The sequence below is a fragment of the Anguilla rostrata genome, chromosome 8, assembly GCF_018555375.3.
Source record: "Anguilla rostrata isolate EN2019 chromosome 8, ASM1855537v3, whole genome shotgun sequence".
In the NCBI taxonomy this organism is placed as follows: Eukaryota; Metazoa; Chordata; class Actinopteri; order Anguilliformes; family Anguillidae; genus Anguilla; species Anguilla rostrata.
Genome location: NC_057940.1, coordinates 17,240,799 through 17,262,550, shown reverse-complemented (window position 1 = coordinate 17,262,550; position 21,752 = coordinate 17,240,799). Strand labels below are relative to the sequence as shown.

The following is a 21,752-nucleotide window of genomic DNA, read 5'->3' as shown; positions in this document are numbered from 1 at the left end:
GTTACTTTGGATATATGTCTGCACTAAAGAAATGAACGAGTGATAAGTTGTATGAAGGCGTCCAGATGAGGGTTGCATTTTTTTGAGCAATTTTACCCCTCTGAGCAGCAGATTTCACACTTCTTTGGAGGTCAAAGCAAACTGTGAATTATGGGTTGGGCTGTATGAAAACAATATCATATCCAGTAAATATTAGACAGTGTTTCCCAGGGGAAAGGACCCCATTAACTCTCCCCATTATCATGCATCCTGTCTGTGCACAGCTGCGGTATGGGCCAGCTGCTGTTTAAGCTCCTTCCTCCTCTGTAGCTCATCCTCACAGATTACCTGCCCCCCTGCCCCCCTGCCCCCCTGTCCCCCCCCTCTCCCCCCCCACATGCCCCCCCTTCCCCACAGGAGGACAGCGCTGACCTCAGGTGCCAGCTGCAGTTTGCTAAGGAGGAGTCTGCGCTGATGCGTAAGAAGATGGCCAAGCTGGGCCGGGAGAAGGACGAGCTGGAGCAGGAGCTGCAGAAGTACAGGTCCGTGTACGGGGACGTGGACAGCCCGCTGGCGCCCGCCGAATGCGGCGGCGGCCCCCACACCACCCGGGAGGCGGAGCTTAAGCTGCGCCTGAAGCTGGTGGAGGAGGAGGCCAACATCCTGGGGAGGAAGATGGTGGAGCTGGAGGTGGAGAACCGGGGCCTGCGGGCGGAGAACGAGGACCTCCGCTGCCACTACGAGGAGATCTGCCTGGGGAGGGAGCCGCTGACCTGCCCCCCCGCCTCCCCCTACGGCGATGCGCTGGAGTCGGGGGCGGAGCTACGGCGCCACCTGCAGTTTGTGGAGGAGGAGGCGGAGCTTCTGCGGAGATCCATCTCGGAGATCGAGGACCACAACAAGGAGCTGACCTCCGAGCTCAACCGCTTCAAGTTCGGGGTGCGGCCAGAGGACGACGGGGCCCCCAGGCCTGTGGGGGGCAATGGGGCGGGCAATGGGGGGGCCTGCGGTGCCAACGTGGGGGGGCTCCCCCTGCAGGAGGAGCTGAAAGCCGCCCGTCTCCAGATCAACGACCTGAGCGGGAAGGTGTTGAAGCTGCAGTATGAGAACCGGGTGCTGATCTCCAACGTGCAGCGGTGCGACCTGGCCTCTCAGCTGGGCCCGCGCGCGGCCAGCCCCCGCGACAGGGACAGCGACGCCGAGAGCGACAAGCGGGAGAGCGAGGACGAGGCTCCGCCGCCCCCCCAGCCCAAGAGGGAGGGGCCCGTGGGCGGGGAGAGCGACTCGGAGGACCTCCTGGAGAGGACGTCCGGGTTCAGCAGCGGGAAGCCCTCGGAGCTCAGCCGCCTCAGTCCCATGGAGCCGCCCCAGCGCCGCAGAGACGACGGCGAGACCTTCGCCAACGTGCGGCGGGAGGCGGAGCGCCTGGGCCGGACCGTGGACCGCCTCATCACCGACACCGACGGCCTCGTCCACGACGGCAGGCTGCTGGCGACCGCCGGGGAGCCGCCGGGGGCCGACTCGCGGGGCGACGGGGGCTCGGCGGACGGCAGGTCCGAGCCCCGGGTCTTCGACGCCATCAACACCCGCATGAGGGCGTTCAGGACGGAGCTGCACATCTTCATGGAGAAGGTGGAGCACCTGGGGGAGGGGCTGCGGGACCGTGGCGATGACCTCTCGCCCATGCCACACCTCACCGAATCCAGCAGCTTCCTCTCCGGAGTCACCTCCATGTCCCGCGACTCGCCCATCGGAACTCTGGGGAGGGACGGTGTCACCGACTTCCAGGTGAGCCTCCGCTTTACCTTTCACACCTGCGATGTTACCATACAAAAAAGCGCTGCCTCTATCCTTATTTATTTTTATTTTATTTTTGCAGTATAGACAAATTGAATACAGCATCTGTTTTAATATCTGAACTGGCTCTTGGCTGAGCAAATAAAACGCACTGATCATCTGAGCGTGTGAAGATAGTGTGGGTGTGTGTGACAGACATATGTATGCTCAGGATAGTATCAAATGACAACATTTTTTTAACCATCATATGTTAAAACGTTAGTTCCTCAAGTATATGGTTGGAAAAGTCAAGAACCCAGCTTTTAAAAATCACTTTATTATTGAAAAATCATTTTTATTAACCTTGTCACCTTTATTTGAACTTTATCCAAGTAATCAATAGAACACTGACTCCCTTTTCACTTGCAAAATGCCAACCGTTCTGTGAATTTGAGGAACCCAGAAATAGTGACTTCAGTAAATGAGCCATAGTCAGTGTCAGGGCTGTCATTCGTTATTAGTATCATCTGTTCACCTTTATGCTAGCAGAGCCTCGTGCCATTGAAGATCACCTGCTCCCACCAAAAACAGTCAATATGTCATTTAGTTATATATGTACGTATAATAGCGTACATATAATACATATCATCCATTATTATGAACCTTATTATATGTTACTCTTTCCTTTTTTTGAAAGGTTTTATGAAAAGGCTTCATTAGAGTTTACTGTGCCAGTAATATTTGAGTGCTTATTCAATACCCAGGGTTGTAGAGTGGAGGGGCGGTGGGCGAATAGGAATATGAACAGTGGGGGCTCAAGGGATCCATGCACCAAGTGCCACCCAGCTCAGCTTCACTCCCAACCTCCTCCCTGCCCCCCTCCAGTCACCCCCCTGCCACTGCTTCTGCTGCTGCTACATCTAACCCCCCCCCCCAACGCTCTCCACCCTTCACCTCACCGGGGTGGGGGTATACTTCTGCCCAGCCTCTGAAGCTTAATGCTCCCCAGTGCTGTGTAATCTCTGTTCTGTGTAATCTCTGTGTAACCACCAGGCTTTTTATTATAAACACAGTGCTTTAGTATGCTCGCCTGCTTCTGAGGTGCCCTTAAGTGCAGTGCGTCAGGGGATCATGGCCATCTCTTGAAGGTGATTCATAAAATTTGGTGGCACCATCTGGACTTTGGTACCATCCCGTCACAGAGCCATATTCAAAGAACAGCACAGTCACAATCACTGTTGGTGAATAAGTCTGTTTTCACTGGTGCTCTGGAGAGGCCCTTTCACCAGCATGCTTTGTAAAAGCCGAGGGTCTCTTAATAACTGCTTCATATTTAAACTTTAACTGCCTTGACTTGGCCCTGAGGCGCTTGGCTGCTTTGCTGAAGCTTTAATTGCAGCTGTACTGAAATGAGTGAGGAAACTAATGGCATAAATCTAATGGATGCTAAACACTGGCTGTGAAAGGACGGAGATGCTGCGTGTGTGTGTCGCGGGGTCTGGGTGAAGTGAAGCTTCTCTGTGTAACTGGTTTAGCCGCAGGGCTGTACATACGGACCTCCTAGCTGGGACATAGCAGACACTGCAGTTGTTTGGTTTGACTCTGGGGTCCCACATCGCATGCGCCTCATAACCACGGGTTTGCGTTCTTTTTTTCCTCCCCCCTTCCTCTTTTCCCCACTTTATGTTCCGCTCAGCTGTGCCAGCCCATAGTGCTGTTGGTCCTCCTCCTCCTGCTCTTCTCATCTCTCTCCTACGCCATCGTCTTTAAGTTGGTTTTCCTCTTCACACTTTTCTTTGTGCTGTAGTTTTATTTTAGTTATATTTTATTTTTACTTCTTTCCTGCTGTTTCTCGTCACCCACCATGCCCTTCACCTGTGTTTTTCCTGTTGTTGCTTTATTCGTCTTTGTTTCTTTCATCCTTTGTTTTTGTGCGCTGGTCCGCTCATGCATACACACCCCCTGTGTCGCAAGCCCCTGAGCCCCCCCCCCACCACCACCACCTCCCACCCCCATCCACACGCAGTCCAGTCAGAGGGATGAGCCTTGGTGGTGTCTAGGACAGGAGCGTGTGGGAGAACCTGAGACCCAGCAAGGTCATCGGGGCACTGACCAGAGCAGCAGAGCCGCTGGACACAGTTAATACCACAGACCAGAGGGTTTAAGTGTGGAGGTCAGTGCCTCGTCCATCTTCCTTTTACAGTGGCTGCACCCCTTACACTTTCTATGCCGCATTTTAAGCAGGGGTGTATTGGTATTTTGTCCTCAGCCGGTCTGCAGTGAAAAGACAACCCAGAGCTAGCTGGGTTCTGAGTGAATTGTAAATCTCACACCCAGGTTCATCTCCCCAAAAAGGTGCATTTCATTACTGTTTTGTCCTGACAAGTAGTTGAGAAGTAGTTGAGAATTGAGAAGTAATTGAGAGGTAATTGTCCATCCCAGGGCAAGGTGAGTAGTGTACTTTAAAACCATTGGAAGCTTTCCAGCTGTTTCTTGAAGCGGCCATACTGTGATCTAAGATGTCCTCTTCATCTGTCCATGGCTTTTAAAAGCTGTTTCTCATGTGCACTCCCCGACTCACCCGCTGCTTTTTATCACAAACTCTTGTTATTTATGATTTCATTACCATACCCATCTCTTGCCATCGGATGTGGACGTGATGTGACATTTTTTTTTTTTTGTGTGAATTTGAGGGCTATGGTGATATGATTTTAATTATCTCCCAAGAAGAATCTGCATGATTTACTATTCTACAGAACAAACACATTAAAAATCTTTCTAGAGTTTATGACAATGCAGTCCCGCCCCCAGGCTACCTGTAGGTGCACTGTACAGGCTTGGTAATGTACATTGATTTTGCAGTGAACATTGCCTGTCTGCACTGTGGTTTATGGAATGTAAATCTCAAAGGTACAGAGGAATTTTTGATATTTTAAAAATGGAACCTTAACATTATATGCAAAAGCCACAAATTCAAAACCAAATAACTAGTGTTCTAGAAAACATGTTTAGCAGTAATCTCAGGTTGAAGTGCTGGCTGTGTATCATGAAAAGTGTTCCCTCTGAGCAGATGCATCTTGAAAGCAGATCTAAGCAGATGCATCTTTAATGTTGTTTTAACTGAACATCTATAATGCATCCAAATGAAAGATTTTTGATATAAATCAAGTACTCACAGTGGGTATGTCCATAGGTAAGTTCTTTAGAACTTGCCTTACAGTGCATTTTCTCTCTCCTAATGGGTTCGGAGGTCATCATGCGCTTGGCTCCTGAGGAGAGCTCTAAGGCTAGCGCTCTGTCAGAGATGGTGGCACACTGAGTCCTCAGTGAAATGCTAGGATTAGCCCCAAAGCGTTATGCGTGTGAGTAGTGCTCTCTCATCTGAAGCTGGCAAAGCCCTCTCTCTTTCTTTTCAGTTTTTCCGTTTTTATTGCAGGATTGTCTTTCATACGCTGCAAATAGATGATGGATATTCTGCCATGCCTGTCTGAACACTTTATTCCCAGCTCTGTATTGACATAATTGGCCACAGGAGAGAAAAATACTCCTTTTCACGCACACTGCACGGGTTTTCTTTTGTCGCGGTGGTGGAACAGTAATTGACTGAGTGCAGGGGAGAGAATTGGGGGTGCACAGCAGGGCTCTGAAGAGCAGCTCTCATAATGAAGACAGAGAACACTCTCATTATAACTCCGCTTTACAGTCAATTCAACAGAAGGACCGAAATTAGAAACCCCAATCTGAGGTGGCTTCCATTTTCTGATAATAACTCAGAAAGAAGGAGTTGGAGGTCTTTGTTCACGTGAAGCCATGGCTGGACGGAGAGACTGAAGAGAGAGAGAGAGAGAGAAAGAGAGAGAGAGCGGTTTCACAGCGTTTTGCATTCTGGTGAAAGTTGGGCCAGTGGCCTTGCAGGTGTGGTCCTTCGGTTGACTTCCTTTTTCTGGAGTCTAACAGAGCTTTTTGTTTTAGCCCAACACTAAGACACCTGATTATACTTATCAAGGTATGGACAGAAGACCATGATTAGTTAATTCGCAGAATCGGGTGTCATAGCGCTGAGCTAAAACAAAAACCTGCACCCACACCGGCCCTTTTCAGATAAGATTGGCCACTCCTGCCCTAACCAGTCAAATGCTGAGCATGTCGGTCTGAAAGAGTAAAAGAGTGAAGCCGCTCACTGTCGGCTCCTTAAATCAGGTCTGACATGCCCTGGGACTCTGAAATGGAGTGGCGGAGAATGACTGGAGGAGAGTGAGGCACTTAGAGTAATCATTTGACCTTTCCGGGGGGTGGGGGTTTTTGTGGGTGTGGACACAGCTTCGGGACACACCCGTATCTGAGGCCAGCACCCCAGCACGGGAGGTCCAGGCCCGGCTGGAGCAGGAGAGGAGGTGCAGACAGGAGGAGCAGGAGGTCTACCCTGGCCTCATCGTGCAGGTACAGAACAAATTATTTGTCGACTTATTCACAACCCAGAAAAACATAATCAACCAATCAGTCAACTCACAAACTAATTAATCAACCAACCAGCCAATCAATCAGCTGATCAATCAGTTAATCAGCTAATCATTCAGTCAAATTTTAATTCACCTTTTGTCAAAACACAGCATGTTAGGCTGTTATCAATTATGATGAATGAAACAAAATGAATGCAATCTGACATCAATCAAATTTAATACCAAAATTGCCTTAATCTAATCTAATATGATGCAAGACATATTGCAGTCTGTTTGGTGTGCTGGGTTGGTTTCGGCCTGACAGACAGCGATCAGTGAAGCACACAATGTCTCAGCAGCAGGAGGAGGAGCGGAGGGATGGAGATTTGGGGCGGAGCCTCGACCAAGCCTGGACCCAGGAAAGGCCGATGCTTCAGCAGGAGCTCCGCCTCCTCCGGCACAGCACGGTCGTGTTCTACGTGAAGCTCCGGTCGCTCCTGGCGCACTGGCGCTTGGGCCGCCGGGCGGATGCAGCCGTGGAGGGCGCCCTCCCTGAGGTGAGCCCTGCATGGTGCAGGACTGCTGCAGCCCTGAGGGCGGCGATAGTGAGCTGTGTGCTAGTCTCCCAAGGCTGCATTTCACATGCGGGGGTGTGAAATCTTTGCTGTGCTGTACAGCCTGCGGTGTGAGCCTATGTGTGGTAGTGTGTGGACGTTTTGAATTAAAGCACTGTTCCTGTAGCTGTGTGTGAGGTAGTGTGTGGCAGGTTTGAATTAAAGCACTGTTCCTGTAGCTATGTGTGAAGTAGTGTGTGGCAGGTTTGACTTAAAGCACTGTTCCTGTAGCTGTGTGTGAGGTAGTGTGTGGCAGGTTTGAACTAAAGCACTGTTCCTATAGCTGTGTGAGGTAATGTGTGGCTCTGTTTCAGTGTGAGACTCTGGAGAACCCCGAGCTGGGTCTTGTGGCAGAGCAGGCGGAGGGAGGGGTGGAGAGAGGGGCAGAGAGAGGGGAGCAGCCCTGCCTCCAACATGGTGTAGGGGACGCCTCCTCACCAGGATACCCTACACATGCCCTTGAAGTGCTCCCACCTCAGACCCAGGTACTGATGCCCTTTTACTCGTGTGATCTCACACAGCACCTGTGTACATATGGAATACGCCTTGGGATGAGGTTAAATTACTTGTATTCTTCTGCTAAAAACTCAGAAGTCTGAAACTTGTTACTCAATACTCAGAAGGCCCTTCTAACTTGGAATCTAGTGTTAAAAAGAGTACAACTTGTACACAGCTCTGAGTGAGGTGTTCACGCTCATTGCAACTCTGTTCAGACACAGGAGAGCCCAGATAGGCATGTGCTTTACTACAGTGCATTGCACTTGCTTCCAAGTATTGTGCTTTTTTAAATTTCATACTGAATATTTTAATTAACTTTTATATTTCCATTTTAAATGATGTGAGATTAAATGTATTTACCTAAAATTTAGGGCAAATTGGTAAACAGGAATATTAAATGTCCCCCTAAATATCACCTAGCATTCTCATGATGGCTGGTAAATTGAAGGGCTGGTACTATACTTTAAAAACACTTGCTGCTTCCGCAGCAAGTTAATAGCAGCTAAAGGGCCGTGTTCTGCCTTCCCTGTTGTCATATTTAATTCATTCTGTTTATGTTTATAAAGCGTAAATCTGTGCACAGATTCAGGGTTGAGCTTTGTGCCCGCTTTGTGCCCGCTCTAATGCCTTGCACTGCCTCTCTCCTCTGATGAAAAGCACCACAGATGTCTCTATGAAAGAATACATGGTTTAGAGTTCAATGCATTATTCAGGAGCCCAAAGTGCTGGGCTTGTTGGCTGCTTTGATCTTGGATGCTGCAAAAAAATGTTACAGAAATGGCTGGGAACATTGTTTTACACCTTTTAATTGAATTAACCATTTCTGAATGCGAGTTTTATTTAGAACTTGTTTAGCAAGCATTTTCAGTCCAAGACATTCACTATAACGTATTGGGTACATTTTAAGCAGAATTTATTTATAACGCTTATAATTCTCACTGAGTGTCATAAGATGTGCCTTTAAGATTAGGTTGCTTTACTAATCACAGTGATGGTATTGAATTACCTTGTTAAGTGAGGTACACCTGTGATCCTGTAGATGGTTTATGAAGTGTTCTATTGTGCTGTGCCCTGCAATTCCTTCAGGTGAAACATTTTCAGACGTGCACAGCTGCAAATGAGATTTTTTAGATTACCTTCATTTTGTTAGCCTTATCATTCATGGACTGAACACTGACGAATCCTGACACTTTTCATTTTGCTATAGCGGCAGATGCAATTATTTAAAAGGGATTCAGAATGTTCTCTAGTTAGTGGATGGAATAACCACTTTGAATCAATTATTTTTCTCTTCTTGCTGTTAAGGGAACATCACATGATAAACAAGACCAGGTCAAAACCTAGTATATGGCTGGACCAAACCGGCCGACCAGTGATGTAACTTCATCACTCAGTGACTCACAACTCACAAACATTAGCGTTTATAGGGCTGGAGCGCATATAGGGCTGGCCCCGCTGTTGCGCTCCAGCCAAAAAATAAATGACTCTTGATAAACCTAATTAAATATGATGTTGTGTGTTGTAGTTACAACTTGTAGTTGCTCTGCTCATTTTAAAATTGCAACTTGGAGTTACTGTAATGGAGTTTTGTAACCCTTTTTTGAAGTGTCGTGCTTTTCTGATGTTGGGAATTGCAGGGGTAGCACACCTGAGCCATTTGTAAATTACTGCAGGTCAGCTCCCATGTGGTACAGGAAGGGGTAGGACTGAGAACCTGACAGAGGGATTAGGAAACGGAGAGCTTTAGCCATCGGTTGAGAGGGGAGAAGAACTCATCAGCTTCAGTAGAACCAGCTTGAGCGCCGATGCAATGGGACTTATTATTAACGTTCTGAGTAGCTGCATGAGTTTTTCATCGGGGTGCCACTATGCCTGCAGCAGACTGTTCTGATGCTGTCACTCAACATGATTTCATCTCTTGTTATTTTTTTAGCTATTTTTCCCATTTACTTCATGTTGAGTCAGTTTTATCTTCTTGAATGATTTGTGTTTCTGTTTTTGTGTGAAGCGCTCAGCAACAGAAACAAAAGTCAAGAGCCAGGAGCTTCTGGTTAAGATTGCTGCAGTACACTAAATGTAGATGGTTGAATGGGGGGGGGCGTGTCCTTGTCCATCCTCAGGTGAGTGACAGCCGGCGGGTTCTGCATGCACTGCGGGGGCTGCTGGAGGAGCTGCGCTCGGAGCTGAGGGAGGAGGAGCATCGGCGCTGCCATCTGCAGCGGACCTACGCCAGCGAGAGGGCAGCATTTGAGCTGCAGCTGGCCGAGCTGAAGAGCCATGCTGATCAGGTAACCAATCAGCACCTCCTATGGGGGCAGGACCCGGTGACAATCTCCTCCCACAGGGCTGGATTGCTCCACCCCTTGAGGTGGAGCCAGTAATTCTGAAAAGAATGATAAAGACTGGGTTAGCCAAATCTGACTGTAGGTTATAGCAATGTAGTAGCATGTCGCCTGGTGTGTTAGCGCCTGATGTTATTTTTGGTCTGATTTAGATGAAGTGTATGTGTGAGACAGAGAGATGAACTATAAAAGTTGATCTCCTTCTGCTGGAGTATTTGTGAAGACTATTATACACTCAGGCAGAATTTATTGAAATGGAAAGAAGAAATTTCATTGTCAAAGTACAGCACAGAGATTCCCTGACACTGAACACTTGTATTACAGTACAGTTTGTACAGATTCTTTGGATTCAGTTTGATGTGGCTTCTATTTGTTAGTCAGGCTGACAACAGAATGCAGTAGAACTAGAAAACCTGGTCCAGGAAGAAAGTTGGGAAGGAGCTTATGATTATCCATTTGTTTTTCCCCATTTTTCCCCGTTTAAGACACCATGAATGGGCTTTTCCCGTTGCTGATACATCCTCTCTGCACTTGGGAGGACAGGCACTGTAGTTAGTTTCCCCTTCTTTTTAGAGCCCTTGACATTCATGACCACTATAGTCTAAGTTTTTTGTCTAGACCACAGGCTGCAGCCTTGCAACAGCTTATGTTCAGGAGAGATCTGTGCTTTGTTTAATTAAATTCTGGAATTTTTAGTTTAGCAGCACTGGGAGTTCCTCAGTGCCCAGATGAGCTCACACTATTGGGAAGATCAAAGATCCTGTGCCATCCAACCAGTGACTGAATACCACTTTCCTGCCAAATGAGGCTCAGAATGAAATGTCAGACCAGACCAGGCTTTGGGCAAACAGGGTTTCACTTGGTGTGTGCCTGGATAACCAGCGCTCAGTACATCAATATCCAGAGATAAAGGTTCCAGATGGAGTTGTTGACTTGCAGCCCTTTTTAAACAATTGCTGTGCATCCTTCAGGTGCTGATTGGGCTGAAATGGCATTTCATGGCCACTCAAGATGATGGGTATTGATCTGAGCAGATTCTGAGACATTGGCGGAAGAGTTAATGTATGCCACTGTATTGAGCCTGTGCATTGTGGGATTTTATACAGTTGTACCTTTGCAGGAGTAGATGAATCCTGCAGGGGAATTTAGAAGGAATGGCAGAGATAAGATAGGTGTCAGGTGCTGGAAAATGTAATGGAACAGAACTGAGGTGAAGTCCCAGGCCAATTGAAGTTTTTGAAATTAGTAGATTGGCACAAGCTAGGTTTTGCACAAGCTGAAGATCCTAGTAAATCAGGCCCTGTATGTCTGAAATATTATGGTTGGTCTTGGTCTTACACACAATATACAGCTGTTAGACTTGTACTCAATGTACAGCTGTTATTCTCATGCTCAGTGAACAGCTGATGTCTGAGTGAAAAGGTGGGATAGCTGTCCTGTGTCTGCTGATCAGCTGAAGGAGGCCAGAGGGGAGGAGGTGCCGGGAGAAGATCTGGAGCTCGCCAACCTCACTGGGGCTTTCCAACGGGAGAGAGAGGAGCACCAGAGGCTCCTGGCAGAGAGCCACAGCACCGCCCTGGACCTGCGCTGGAAACTGCAGCACGGGGAGAAGAGATGGAGTCGGGAAAGGGCTGAGCTTCTGGAGCGCTTCGATCGTGAGAGGCAGGACTGGGACTGGCATCTCAGGGAGCTACACCGCAAGATGGAGAGGGTAGGTACTACAAGATGGAGAGGGTAGTTCCTACAAGATGGAGAGGGTAGGTACTACAAGGTGGAGAGGGTAGGTCTGAAAAGATGGAGAGGGTATGTCCAAAAAAGATGGAGATGTAGGTCAGAAAAGATAGAGAAGGTTGGTCCTACAAGATTTATTAGGTAGGTCAGAATAGATGGAGAGGGTGGATCCAAAAAAATGGGGAGGTAGGTCCTAAAAAGATAGAGAAGGTAGGTCCTACAAGATTGAGAGGGTAGGTCTGAAAATATGGAGAAGGTAGGTCCAAAAAGATGGAGAGGGTAGTTGTGACAAGATGGAGAGAGTAGACCAGTAAGATGGAGGTCCAAGATTTGGCTGGGCACTGATTTCTGCTCCACGTCATGTCTCCAGCTTCAGAGGGAGTTGAACACCAGGCGGGGTGAGGGGTCCCCTGAGGTGAAGGATGGGGGTCACCGGGCGTTCTCTCCTCAGGACAGCCCCCGCACCCCCAGATCTCCCAGATCTCCCTGCATTGCGGCCCCCGCCCCCCTCTCCGCCCGTTCCCATTCCGACTCGGATGCACCCCTGGAGGGCCGGCCAGCCATGGTCAGGGTTAAAGGGGCAGAGAGCTCCCGCCCAGAGGAGAGCCTGTTCCTGGACGCCCTGTCACTGGACCCCCTCAGCGAGAGTGAGGTGCCACCCCTATCCCGGGTCGAGAAGGACAAAAGATTCCCGGGTTTGAAAGAGGTGCCGTCATCTCCTGATTTTACCCAAATACGTCAGCTCAACATCAAGACATACCACCATATCAACTGAATATTTTTAAGTAGACCACAGTCTATCAACTTAAATAATTTGATAATTTAACAGTCCTCTTCGCTCAGTTTTGAGATTCCCTTTGAATTGTCAGTGTTTATGAAATACATGTATGACCACTCTGTAGAAGTCTTGAAGGCTTGAAGGTTTTCGCTTATAATTCTGCCCTGAGATGCTGCAGTTAAAAATGTACAGGCTCTATTCGATACTCTCTCCAGTTCAAACCAAGCTTTATAAATGGACTCTGGAACACAATCAAGCTGTGTGAAGATGAAATCGTGTATCACACAATGCATTTCATGTTTAACGATAGTTCTGCTTATCTAGTTACTGACACCTGTGACATTTTGCTTCAGGTGCTGAACGAGAAATCGGACCGGAAGAGCCCGATAGCGTACCACGAGGAAGAGATGACCAGCGGGAACCTCCTCAGGTACAGACAGATCTGTGGGGGTGGTGGAGTGGGTGGGTATGAATAAGGGGTAGATGTGGTATTTATTTTTTCATAGAAAAAACATCCATAACCATTGTGTTCATGTAACTGTAAATACACCAACAAAAACAAGGAAATCTCATTTTGCAAAAGCCAAAAGATTTTTGGTTGATTTCACATGCTGGGAAGCACTAGGTCAGGCATTCCCCTCAGGCACATTACCAGGTCAGCCTACAGACATCCGTAAATGAATTACAAAGAGAGTGAGACACCTAAGGGCAAAGGATAATGTTGCATTTCACACACAGTCAGTTTCATCATGTCTTAGATATTAAAGTATCTATGGAGACTGCTCAGAGCAGTCAGAGGAAGCCAAGACTCCTCTAACATTCATCACAAGAAATTTTTAATGTTACACTTTCTTGATGAATAATTTAACAACTAAATTTACATAGGATTTTCTCCTGACGGATCTTAAATGCAAGTTAGGAATAATTTTTAGGCTAAAGACTATGGATACACAGCTCTCATTCTTCTTGGAGTACGAGTAAATTTCCACCGTTTGTAGAAATTGTGCTGAATTAAGTACATTTTCACTCTGAGAATCTTTTTTTCAGGAATGGGAGTTTTGGATTTTTTTATTGTCTTACTTTATTGTCAAATAAACTAAACTAAATGAAAACAGATAGATCAGGATAATTGTGGGACAGCAGATTTTTCCATAACTGTATAATGCAGGGACCAGCTAATTTGGTGGCTCATGCTGAATGCAGGGTTTTACTGTAAGTAGCTGGGCTAATTGATCTTGTTTGGCTTTTCAAATTTTCCTTGGAGAGTTTCATAAATGATGCCCTTTTGGATGGAACAGGGATCAGGGAAGTAATCCCAGTCTGCAGTTAAATAATGTAATCAGTTTAAAGTGGCCCCTGGGAAAGATTAGGAAAGTCCCCATTTTAAGGAATGATATCCTGTCTGGTGTATTTTGGAAAATGGCTGGGAAAACCAGCTGGAAATGATGAAAATGATAATCATTACTCTATATAAACATTAAATAAAATGAACTACAAAAATCTGTAAATGGATTATTGCAGCTGCTGGGTAACTCATCCTGTTAACTCCCAATCTGTAATCTGTTAGTGCACTGTTCCAATGTGCTTGTCTGTAGACCGTGCGCTTGCGTGGGCTTTCCTGAATTGATAGTGGAGGTTGCAACAGTGGGTGGTGAATACTGCTGGGAGAAAAAGTGCTAAAGCATTAAAAGTCTTACAGAGGTATAGTCACGTCATTTCTCCCTCAACTGCTCAGACTCAGGAAACTGTTCTTGCCTTACTGATGGACTGACTGGTTTTGTCACAGGGCCAAGTCCGTGTGCTCCATGAGTGAATTCCAACGTCTGATGGACAGCTCACCGTTCCTCCCTGACAGAACCACACACGGAGACGACGGAAGGCGGGACGAGGTGACCCCACCCTTGTCGCCGGATGACCTGAAGTACATCGAGGAGTTCAACAGCAAAGGGTGGGACTTCCAGAGTGGCCAGAGCCTGGGGTCTGCGGCGGAGGCCTGGCCAGAGGTGCAAAGACCAGAGCAGGCTGCAGACGCGTTCCAGCCGGCATCCTGGTACCTTACCACCAGCGCTACCCTGACCACCAACACTATGAGCAGCCCCGAGCCCTGCCAGAGACCGACCTCGCGGAATGGCGGGGGTGCCGATCGCTATGCAGTCCGCGTCCTCCATAGTCCCCCCCACAGCCTCAAGCTGGACCCCCCCTCCCTCCCCGCTGGGGCAGAGAGGCCTGGGGCCGAAACCGAGTTCATGTTCTCCATGACCAAAGCCAAAGTGGGTGACACCGTGGGAGGTGCGGACGATGTGTTTGGGAGGTGGCCGTGCGACCTCTTGGAAGCGGGGCTGCGCCCCATCGACCGCCCTGTCTGCTCCGCCGTGGGCTTCGCCTCCTCCCTGGAGCTGGAGCTGTCCAGGAACCTGAGTGACGACATGAAGGAAGTGGCCTTTTCTGTGAGGAACGCCATCCGCTCCAGTCCCGTCGACCGCCAGCTGAGGGACTCCGCCAGCCAGACCAACACTTTCACCACCAGGGGCACCCAAACCACCCAGACCATCAGCGTGGGGCTCCAGACGGAGGCTCTGAGGAACATCACCAGCAGCCCCCACAGGTGCCTGACCCCCAAGGGGGGGTCCACCCCGATTTCCTCACCATCCCGTAGCCTAAGAAAGATGCAGTACTCCCCTGTCATCCAGACCAAGTTTGAGCGCCCCTGCTGCTCGCCCAAATACGGTTCCCCTAAGCTTCAGCGGAAACCCCCCACCCCGGCCAAAGTGGACCAATCAAATAGCCGGGCCCCCACCCCAACCACGCCCCAGAAGGGCTACAGCGAGTCGGCCTGGGCCCGCTCCACCACCACCAGGGACAGCCCAGTCCACACCACCATCAACGACGGGCTCTCCAGCCTCTTCAACATCATTGACCACTCACCCGTCGTCTACGACGCCTTACAGAAGTTCACCAAGTCCCCCAGCCGGTCCCGGCCCGCTGAGGCCAGTTCCGCTGAGCCCAGGTCCACGGGCTTCGGCGTGGTTCAGGAGTTCCTCAAGAACGTGAGGGGCAGGTCCCCCAGCCCCGTCCAGCTGATTGTAGAGACCCAGGGGGACAAGAACGCAGAGGTCATCAGCATAAGGCAGGACCTCTCTGCCCCCCCGGGGTACACCCTCGCCGAGAACACGGCCAGGATCCTGAATAAGAGGCTGATGGAGCAGGACGCTGAGGAGGAGAGAAGAACCCCCTCAGGCAGTCAGACCGGCCAGGCCAAGGAGGGGAGGCCCAATGAGGGGGAGAAGGGAGCCATGGAGGTAAACTCACTTTGGGGCCCCCATGTATGCCCCATGGGATCGCCCCTTATCGTAAGCGCCCTGTTATCATGCTGTGTGTCCTGGTTTTAATTATCCGTCTGAGACTGTGCTGGATCGATATGCAGTTAAAATGCTCCAGGATGACTGATTGCTTGCATGCCATGATCTTGCATTCATGAGTGAACATGATTTATGGGTCTTATAGAATAGATATAATCTGTTGATTGTCTTTACAATGCTTCAAAACCAATGAAAATCACATTGTTTTGATCTCTTTGTAGTGCTTGCTGTTTATGGCTTAAATAGCACTCACATACTTCTGTTCACCACTGAGAGATTAAGAATCAACTTGAAATATGAAATGATGAGAACAGCTTGGTATGTTCTGAGGATAATGTACAATGCTGTGTGGTTAAAATGCTCTCAATAAAAGTCTCATGAAGTGGATACTAGCTGACCTGTATCTCTTATACTACTTTCTGTATGAAGGGTCAGTATATATCTCCTAAATGGTTTCCTCTATGGAGTGTCAGTATACTGTATATACTGCTTTCTCTGTGGAGGGCACAGAGTTGCACCTATCTCAGCATTGCCAGCTGAGTCAACTGTTGAACTTCTGTTGAGGAGATCAGTATATTTGTATTGCAGCAGTGTTGAGTTTACCACAAGCATGTGATCTCCAGCCATTTGCTGGCCAACAATTTGCCATATATAGGTATGGTTGTTGCATAAATTATCTACTCGTGCAGCACAATATTGAGTGCGTACTCCGCCCCCTTTTCACCTTGCAGGTCTGAAAAGTTGAGAAGTTCCAGATGATCGCCATTCTGTTTATTGCTGTGCTGCTGGGGGTCTGGGCAATGGAAACATTCACTGACAGCACAGATTCACTCTCCCTTCTTTTGTGACAGATCTGTTTCGTTTGGTTGTTTTTGCTTTCTCTTTCTCCTCCTCTCTACCCCTGCCGTGCTCCGATCCTCCCTCTATCTGGACTTATCCAGAACCACACTGTCTTACTAACCACTCCCTGGGGGCTCTGACCCAGCTTGTTTGGATGCAGTAAGTCCCTCTACCCTTCTCTGAATTCACCGGTGGAAACCATGCGTTACACAGCGTCCAGTCTGTCATTCACACACCACATCTGCTGAGCATGTTCTAGACAGAGAGAAACCTGGGGGCCATTAACATAACTGCGTGTGTGTGCATTTGTACGTGCATGAGTTTGTGTGTGGGCGTGGGATGTTCACATTGTATTTCATGCTTCACAGTGGAAGCACTAAATGTTTATCTTTCAGTTTTATTTCTTTTGCTGCTAACGGAGTGAAAGCCATTAAATGCTGAAATGCTCATTTGGCAAACAAAATTTCTCTCCTGAATTCCTTGTTCAATTTCTCTGAAATCAATTACATTACAGGCATTTGGCAGACGCTCTTTTATAGACACAATTATAGGTCCATGTACTTAATGCAGTCCTATTATAAAACCCTTTTATGTCTCTGTTGTTCTCTTACTTTGCCATGGTTTGTAAAAAAAAAAAAACCATATTAAAATGGCCCAGTCATGCTGGGCAGCAAATTCATTTTGGGGTGTGCTGAAATAAAGGGGTCGGCACTCAGTGGGTTACACGGCCTTATTAAGTATATGGAACAGTGAGACAAAAAAAAACATCTAATGAAATGACCAATTCTGTTTGCCGAGTAACCAATAATGATGATTCATTTCCTTGTAGCAGTGCAGAGATTAATACTACTCTCCTGGGTTCTCTTTATTCAAGCCATCATCACCAATGAGAGCTGCTGTGCTGTTGATCCCCTCTGTGTGCAGGGTAGAGAGTGTGCTGGTGTTAGGATCTGTGAGGGGGTTTTAGCACAGTGTTCAGGGTAGGGAGTGGGCTGGTGTTAGGCTGTGAGAGGAGGCTTTGGTGCAGTGTTCAGTGCAGAGAGTGGACTGGTGTTAGGGTGTGAGCGGGGGTTTTAGCACAGTGTTCAGGGTAGGGAGTGTGCTGGTGTTAGGATCTGTGAGGGGGTTTTAATGCAGTGTTCAGGGTTGAGAGTGAGCTGGTGTTAGGGTAGGAGAGGGGGTTTTAATACAGTGTTAAGGGTAGAGAATGGGCTGGTGTTAGGGTGTGAATGGGGGTTTTAGTGCAGTGTTGAGGCTAGAGTGGGCTGGTGTGAGAGGGGGTTTTATTGCAGAGTTGAGGCTAGAGTGGGCTGGTGTGAGAGGGGATTTTACAATCATTTCTTACACTTTCATTATGTCCCAAATAGGTCCACATTCAATTTGTAATTGTATTCCCACACCCCCACTGTTTGTGTATGAGTTTGTGTGCATATTGTGTATATGTGTTTGTGTGCATACTGTGTGTATGCGTTTGTGTAAATACTGTGTGTGTGTGTTTGTCTGCCTAATGTGTGTGCATTTGTTTGTGTGCATACACAAACCCCCCTGCACCCCAGACTCATTTTATTATTAAGGCTCAAGAATGCACCTCTCATTTGTCTTATTCTTGTCACCTTTGTAGGTTTTCTTTATAACTGCCTTTCTTAAAGATGACCTGAATGCTAACAATATTTTTTTTATATAATTCTGCATGCTAGCAGTAGAAAAATATGTTACATGTGACGTTTCATCATTTGGTGTTTTTTGTGTAAAATTTGGATGGCACCTGACTGTACTGAAAACTAACTGCTTGTTACTTGCATGTGTGGAGACAACTCTAATGTTTGTGTTATCATTTTGTTTCTGGTGTGCTCATCTATATGGGAATATTACCATTTCATATTTGTTATACAGTATATTGCTATATATATACATTATATAGGTAATGTATTTGGGACAAATGTTTCTGACCAGCATTTCAGGATTAACTCTGATTTTACACATTTACAGAACAGCCCTGTTGAAAAGCCAAAAACATTTTTTATTTTATTTAAAATGTCTTCCTGAATTGCAATGCTAATGTAGCACAAATCTGGTAATCGGTGTAATAATCACTCATTCCTTGTGTGCCTGCATACACATTGTGTTTTTGTGTTGTTTCATTTTGTTGTTTGAGGAGATGCTTAACTTGAATGCTGCTTTTGGTGCCTCATTTTGTTTTTGCGGTCAGCAGCTCTTGTCTCCTAAATTTCCTTGTTTTGTGAATGCCCCTGTGCTTATGCAGTGTCTTGGTAACCAGACTGCAGTGTTTCTATAGCACAGGGAGACCGGGTATTACCTGCTGGGTTTCTCTCCTCCATTGAAAGAAACAGAACCTGCAGAAATGCATTAATTATGACTCACAGCTGTAGACGGTTGTGAGTGTTCACTTACCCATAAACTGCTGCAATTCCATGATTCTTACTCTTGTCTCTGCTCTGTGAGGAGATAATTCACACGCAACAGGGCATTGAGCAATCTGGCAGTTTTTAGTCACAGTGTGTGTAACTGTGTCACTTGAGTTTGTCCCACACCGCTTTGGTCCATATTCATCTGTAATATTTGCGAAGTTTATGTTGAAAAAATATTTTCTTGTATAAAAGTGGTACATCTAAAAAACATACAATCAACAAACCTTCTTCAACCATTCCATACCCTGGGTGAGAATTGTAGGAAAAAACTCTAAAAATAGCCTCAGAGGTTCGGTTCAGAATGCTGTGATCCAGAACTGTGCCAGTTCAGAGAATCTCTGTGGGCTGATGCCTGATTGGCTGTGAGGGGGTTTCCCCTCTCAGTGCACTTGCAGCTCGGCTGGCTAATCTGGTGCCTGTTGTGTGCTTGCCCCCCTGAATGAAGCGCAGCTGGAGCACTGCAGGGTGAAACAGACAGTGCGTGGTACAGTATGTTGTTTGGAGGATTTGTGTTCTAGTTTGCAGCCCTCTTGAGTTGACAGAAGATGTGGGAGCACATTTGCAACTGGGAATTCTAAATTGGGGCAACAAAATGGAACTCATTTTGTATGAATTAATTTTTAAGTTATGGAGGGGCTTCACATTTCTAATAGGAGTAAATACTGAAAAGCTTGGAGGTGGAGGTGTTACTCTGCAATGGGCTCTCTCTAACCTTGTGTGTTGTGTCTCTGAAAGGAACTACCACGCTCTCCTGTAGCTCCGCCCCTGGACTCCTGCTTTTTGAGACCTGCCCGTCCAGCCAATCAGCGACCGCCTTCTCGCTGGGCGGCCCGCTCCCCTTCCTCCTCTCCGCACTGGTCCCAGAAGCCCGAGAAGAAGTTCCACTTCCCACTGATGGAGCCCAGTCAGGTGCTGCCGGAGGCCGAAGAGCCTGGTCAAGGACAGTAGCCAAGCTCTGCAGAACATCCCCCCTTTACACCCACCAAAACCAACTTCCCTTACCAGTGCCACAGACGACACCTCCCATGCAAACAAGGACTGAAACCAAGGAAACCAGCCTGACAGAAACTATCCTGGGAGAAACCAGAAGTGCACGCCACAGAAACACAGATCTGGAATGTGTTCAAATGATAAACAAATCTGTTAAAGGTGCCTGCGTAAACTTCTTGAGTTTTTGATTGTACATATATATACAGTATATACATATATACATAGTATATATATATATTTATTTATTATATATATATATATATTTTAGTCTCCATCTTATTTTTTGTGGATTAATCAGATGTGTTTATCAGGTGCAAAGGAAGGCTATGGTTTGGTAGCCTCTTATTTCAGCTGCCTCATTGTCAGGACTGCTTCACCTGGAAGTTTCCTGTTTTTGGCACATTTAACATGTTTTTCCCTTCCGGTGTAAACATTTATGTCCAGTTTTCTTTTAAGCGTCCCCGGACTTCCTGCAGTGAAGCTTGAACTAAAAGAAAGTCCAATTGTGATTGTAGGAAATATGAAAATGTTTTCTTTTTTAAACCTGCTTAATGTTGAACAAGGTAAGAGAAAGCATGATGTCAACAAAGGTGGACATTTTTGCTTTAATGAATGAATGTTTTGCTCTGTAATGGATGCACTACAGTGGTTACACAGCCAATTAAAATGACAGGAAATGGCCACAGATTGTCAGGCAGTTGTGCACATCAGTGTAATATTTGATCAGCATGCCTCTTGAATACTAGCACTTTAGTGCATGTATGTATACAAGCTAACGTGTGTCACCATCACCCATAGTGTGAGCCACAGAACACCAATTTAAAAACTTTGTGAGGGTATTCTTGTACTGTAGTTTTGTTGTAACCTAATTTGCATCAGTTTAATTCCAAACGATTTTTAAAGTAAATGATTGTACCTAAAAAATGTATTTGTACAGCTGTTATGAACAGACCAAATTTTGTTTTGTTTATGTTTTCTTTTAGAAGAGCAAACACTGATTGTAAAAATAAAATGAGTGTTGTCATTGGAATGTCAGTGTAAGACCTGGTATTAAATGAATGTATGTTTACAGCAAGTGTTCTGCGGTTACTTATTTTTTGTGAAATCTGAAAAACAATTTAAAAAGTGTTTTTTTCTTAAATCCCCTTCAGCCCTTTACATTTGTTCTACATTTAAATTTAAATGTAGAACAAACTTTTGTTTTTAAGTATATTGTTATAGAAGTATATCTTACGTTATAGAGGTATTTTGTATTATAGGGTATTTACAATATGCCTAGTCATTTGTCAATCTTAAGGAATACTTATGTTTGAAGTAACATTGCATGTGAAATAAAGCTATTTTTATTTAGAAAACAAAATCTAAGATTTGCACACTACCGTTGTAGTCCTGCTATGAATTTATTTACACACTTCGTTTTGACCTACAAGGAACTTTTCAGGAAACAATTATTTTACAGATTTTATTAGGTTTTTATTTGCACCTTTTGGGGCTTGTATTATGGTTGTTCAGCACAAATGGACCTTTTAGATTGAATGGTATGTCCTGATAAGGTGTAATATCCTAATAAGCTGAAACTGATAAGGTGAATGATGTGTTTCACTGTAACATTAGAAATGTTAAAATTGCTTGAATCTTTAGTCACAGTGCTAGCTGTCATCAAACATTTTCTAAATCCTGAGAGTGGTCAAAAATACATTTCCAGTTCCAGCAATTTCCAAAACAACGTGGGAATTCCATTTCCTACAGTTTCCTATTCTTTGAATTCAGTGACCCATTGTAGACACACCTAAATTAAAATGTAATAAGAAACATTTTTAATCAACAAGCCTAATTTTATTTATATATACAGTTGCATCACCAATATCGATGCCTCTAGCAGGTGAAAGTCAAAAGATACAAAGAGGTCATTGTAACCATGGAGAACTGGAAAAGTGGTGTTTATTATGCTATTCATGTTAATTCAATAGGCTGGAA

At 46.4% G+C, this 21,752-nt stretch overlaps 1 protein-coding gene across 6 annotated transcripts in view; it reads left to right on the top strand.

Moving 5' to 3' along the window:
- The window catches only part of LOC135260979 (microtubule cross-linking factor 1-like), a 38,129-nt gene extending 17,285 nt beyond the window's left edge, over nucleotides 1–20,844 (top strand). The window contains exons 5-15 of one of the 6 annotated variants that reach the window (XM_064346764.1): nucleotides 397–1,767; nucleotides 6,076–6,195; nucleotides 6,551–6,751; nucleotides 7,123–7,293; nucleotides 9,427–9,594; nucleotides 11,102–11,359; nucleotides 11,750–12,085; nucleotides 12,511–12,587; nucleotides 13,944–15,456; nucleotides 16,458–16,515; nucleotides 19,521–19,617. In XM_064346764.1, the coding sequence (XP_064202834.1) occupies nucleotides 397–1,767; nucleotides 6,076–6,195; nucleotides 6,551–6,751; nucleotides 7,123–7,293; nucleotides 9,427–9,594; nucleotides 11,102–11,359; nucleotides 11,750–12,085; nucleotides 12,511–12,587; nucleotides 13,944–15,456; nucleotides 16,458–16,496 (4,254 nt within the window). In that variant the 3' untranslated portion in view covers nucleotides 16,497–16,515; nucleotides 19,521–19,617. Of the gene's footprint in view, nucleotides 1–396; nucleotides 1,768–6,075; nucleotides 6,196–6,550; nucleotides 6,752–7,122; nucleotides 7,294–9,426; nucleotides 9,595–11,101; nucleotides 11,360–11,749; nucleotides 12,086–12,510; nucleotides 12,588–13,943; nucleotides 15,457–16,247; nucleotides 19,064–19,520 lie in introns of those variants that run through there. The other 5 variants (XM_064346760.1, XM_064346761.1, XM_064346759.1 and 2 more) reach the window with 5 other exon arrangements.
- Nucleotides 20,845–21,752: the final 908 nt, after the last annotated feature.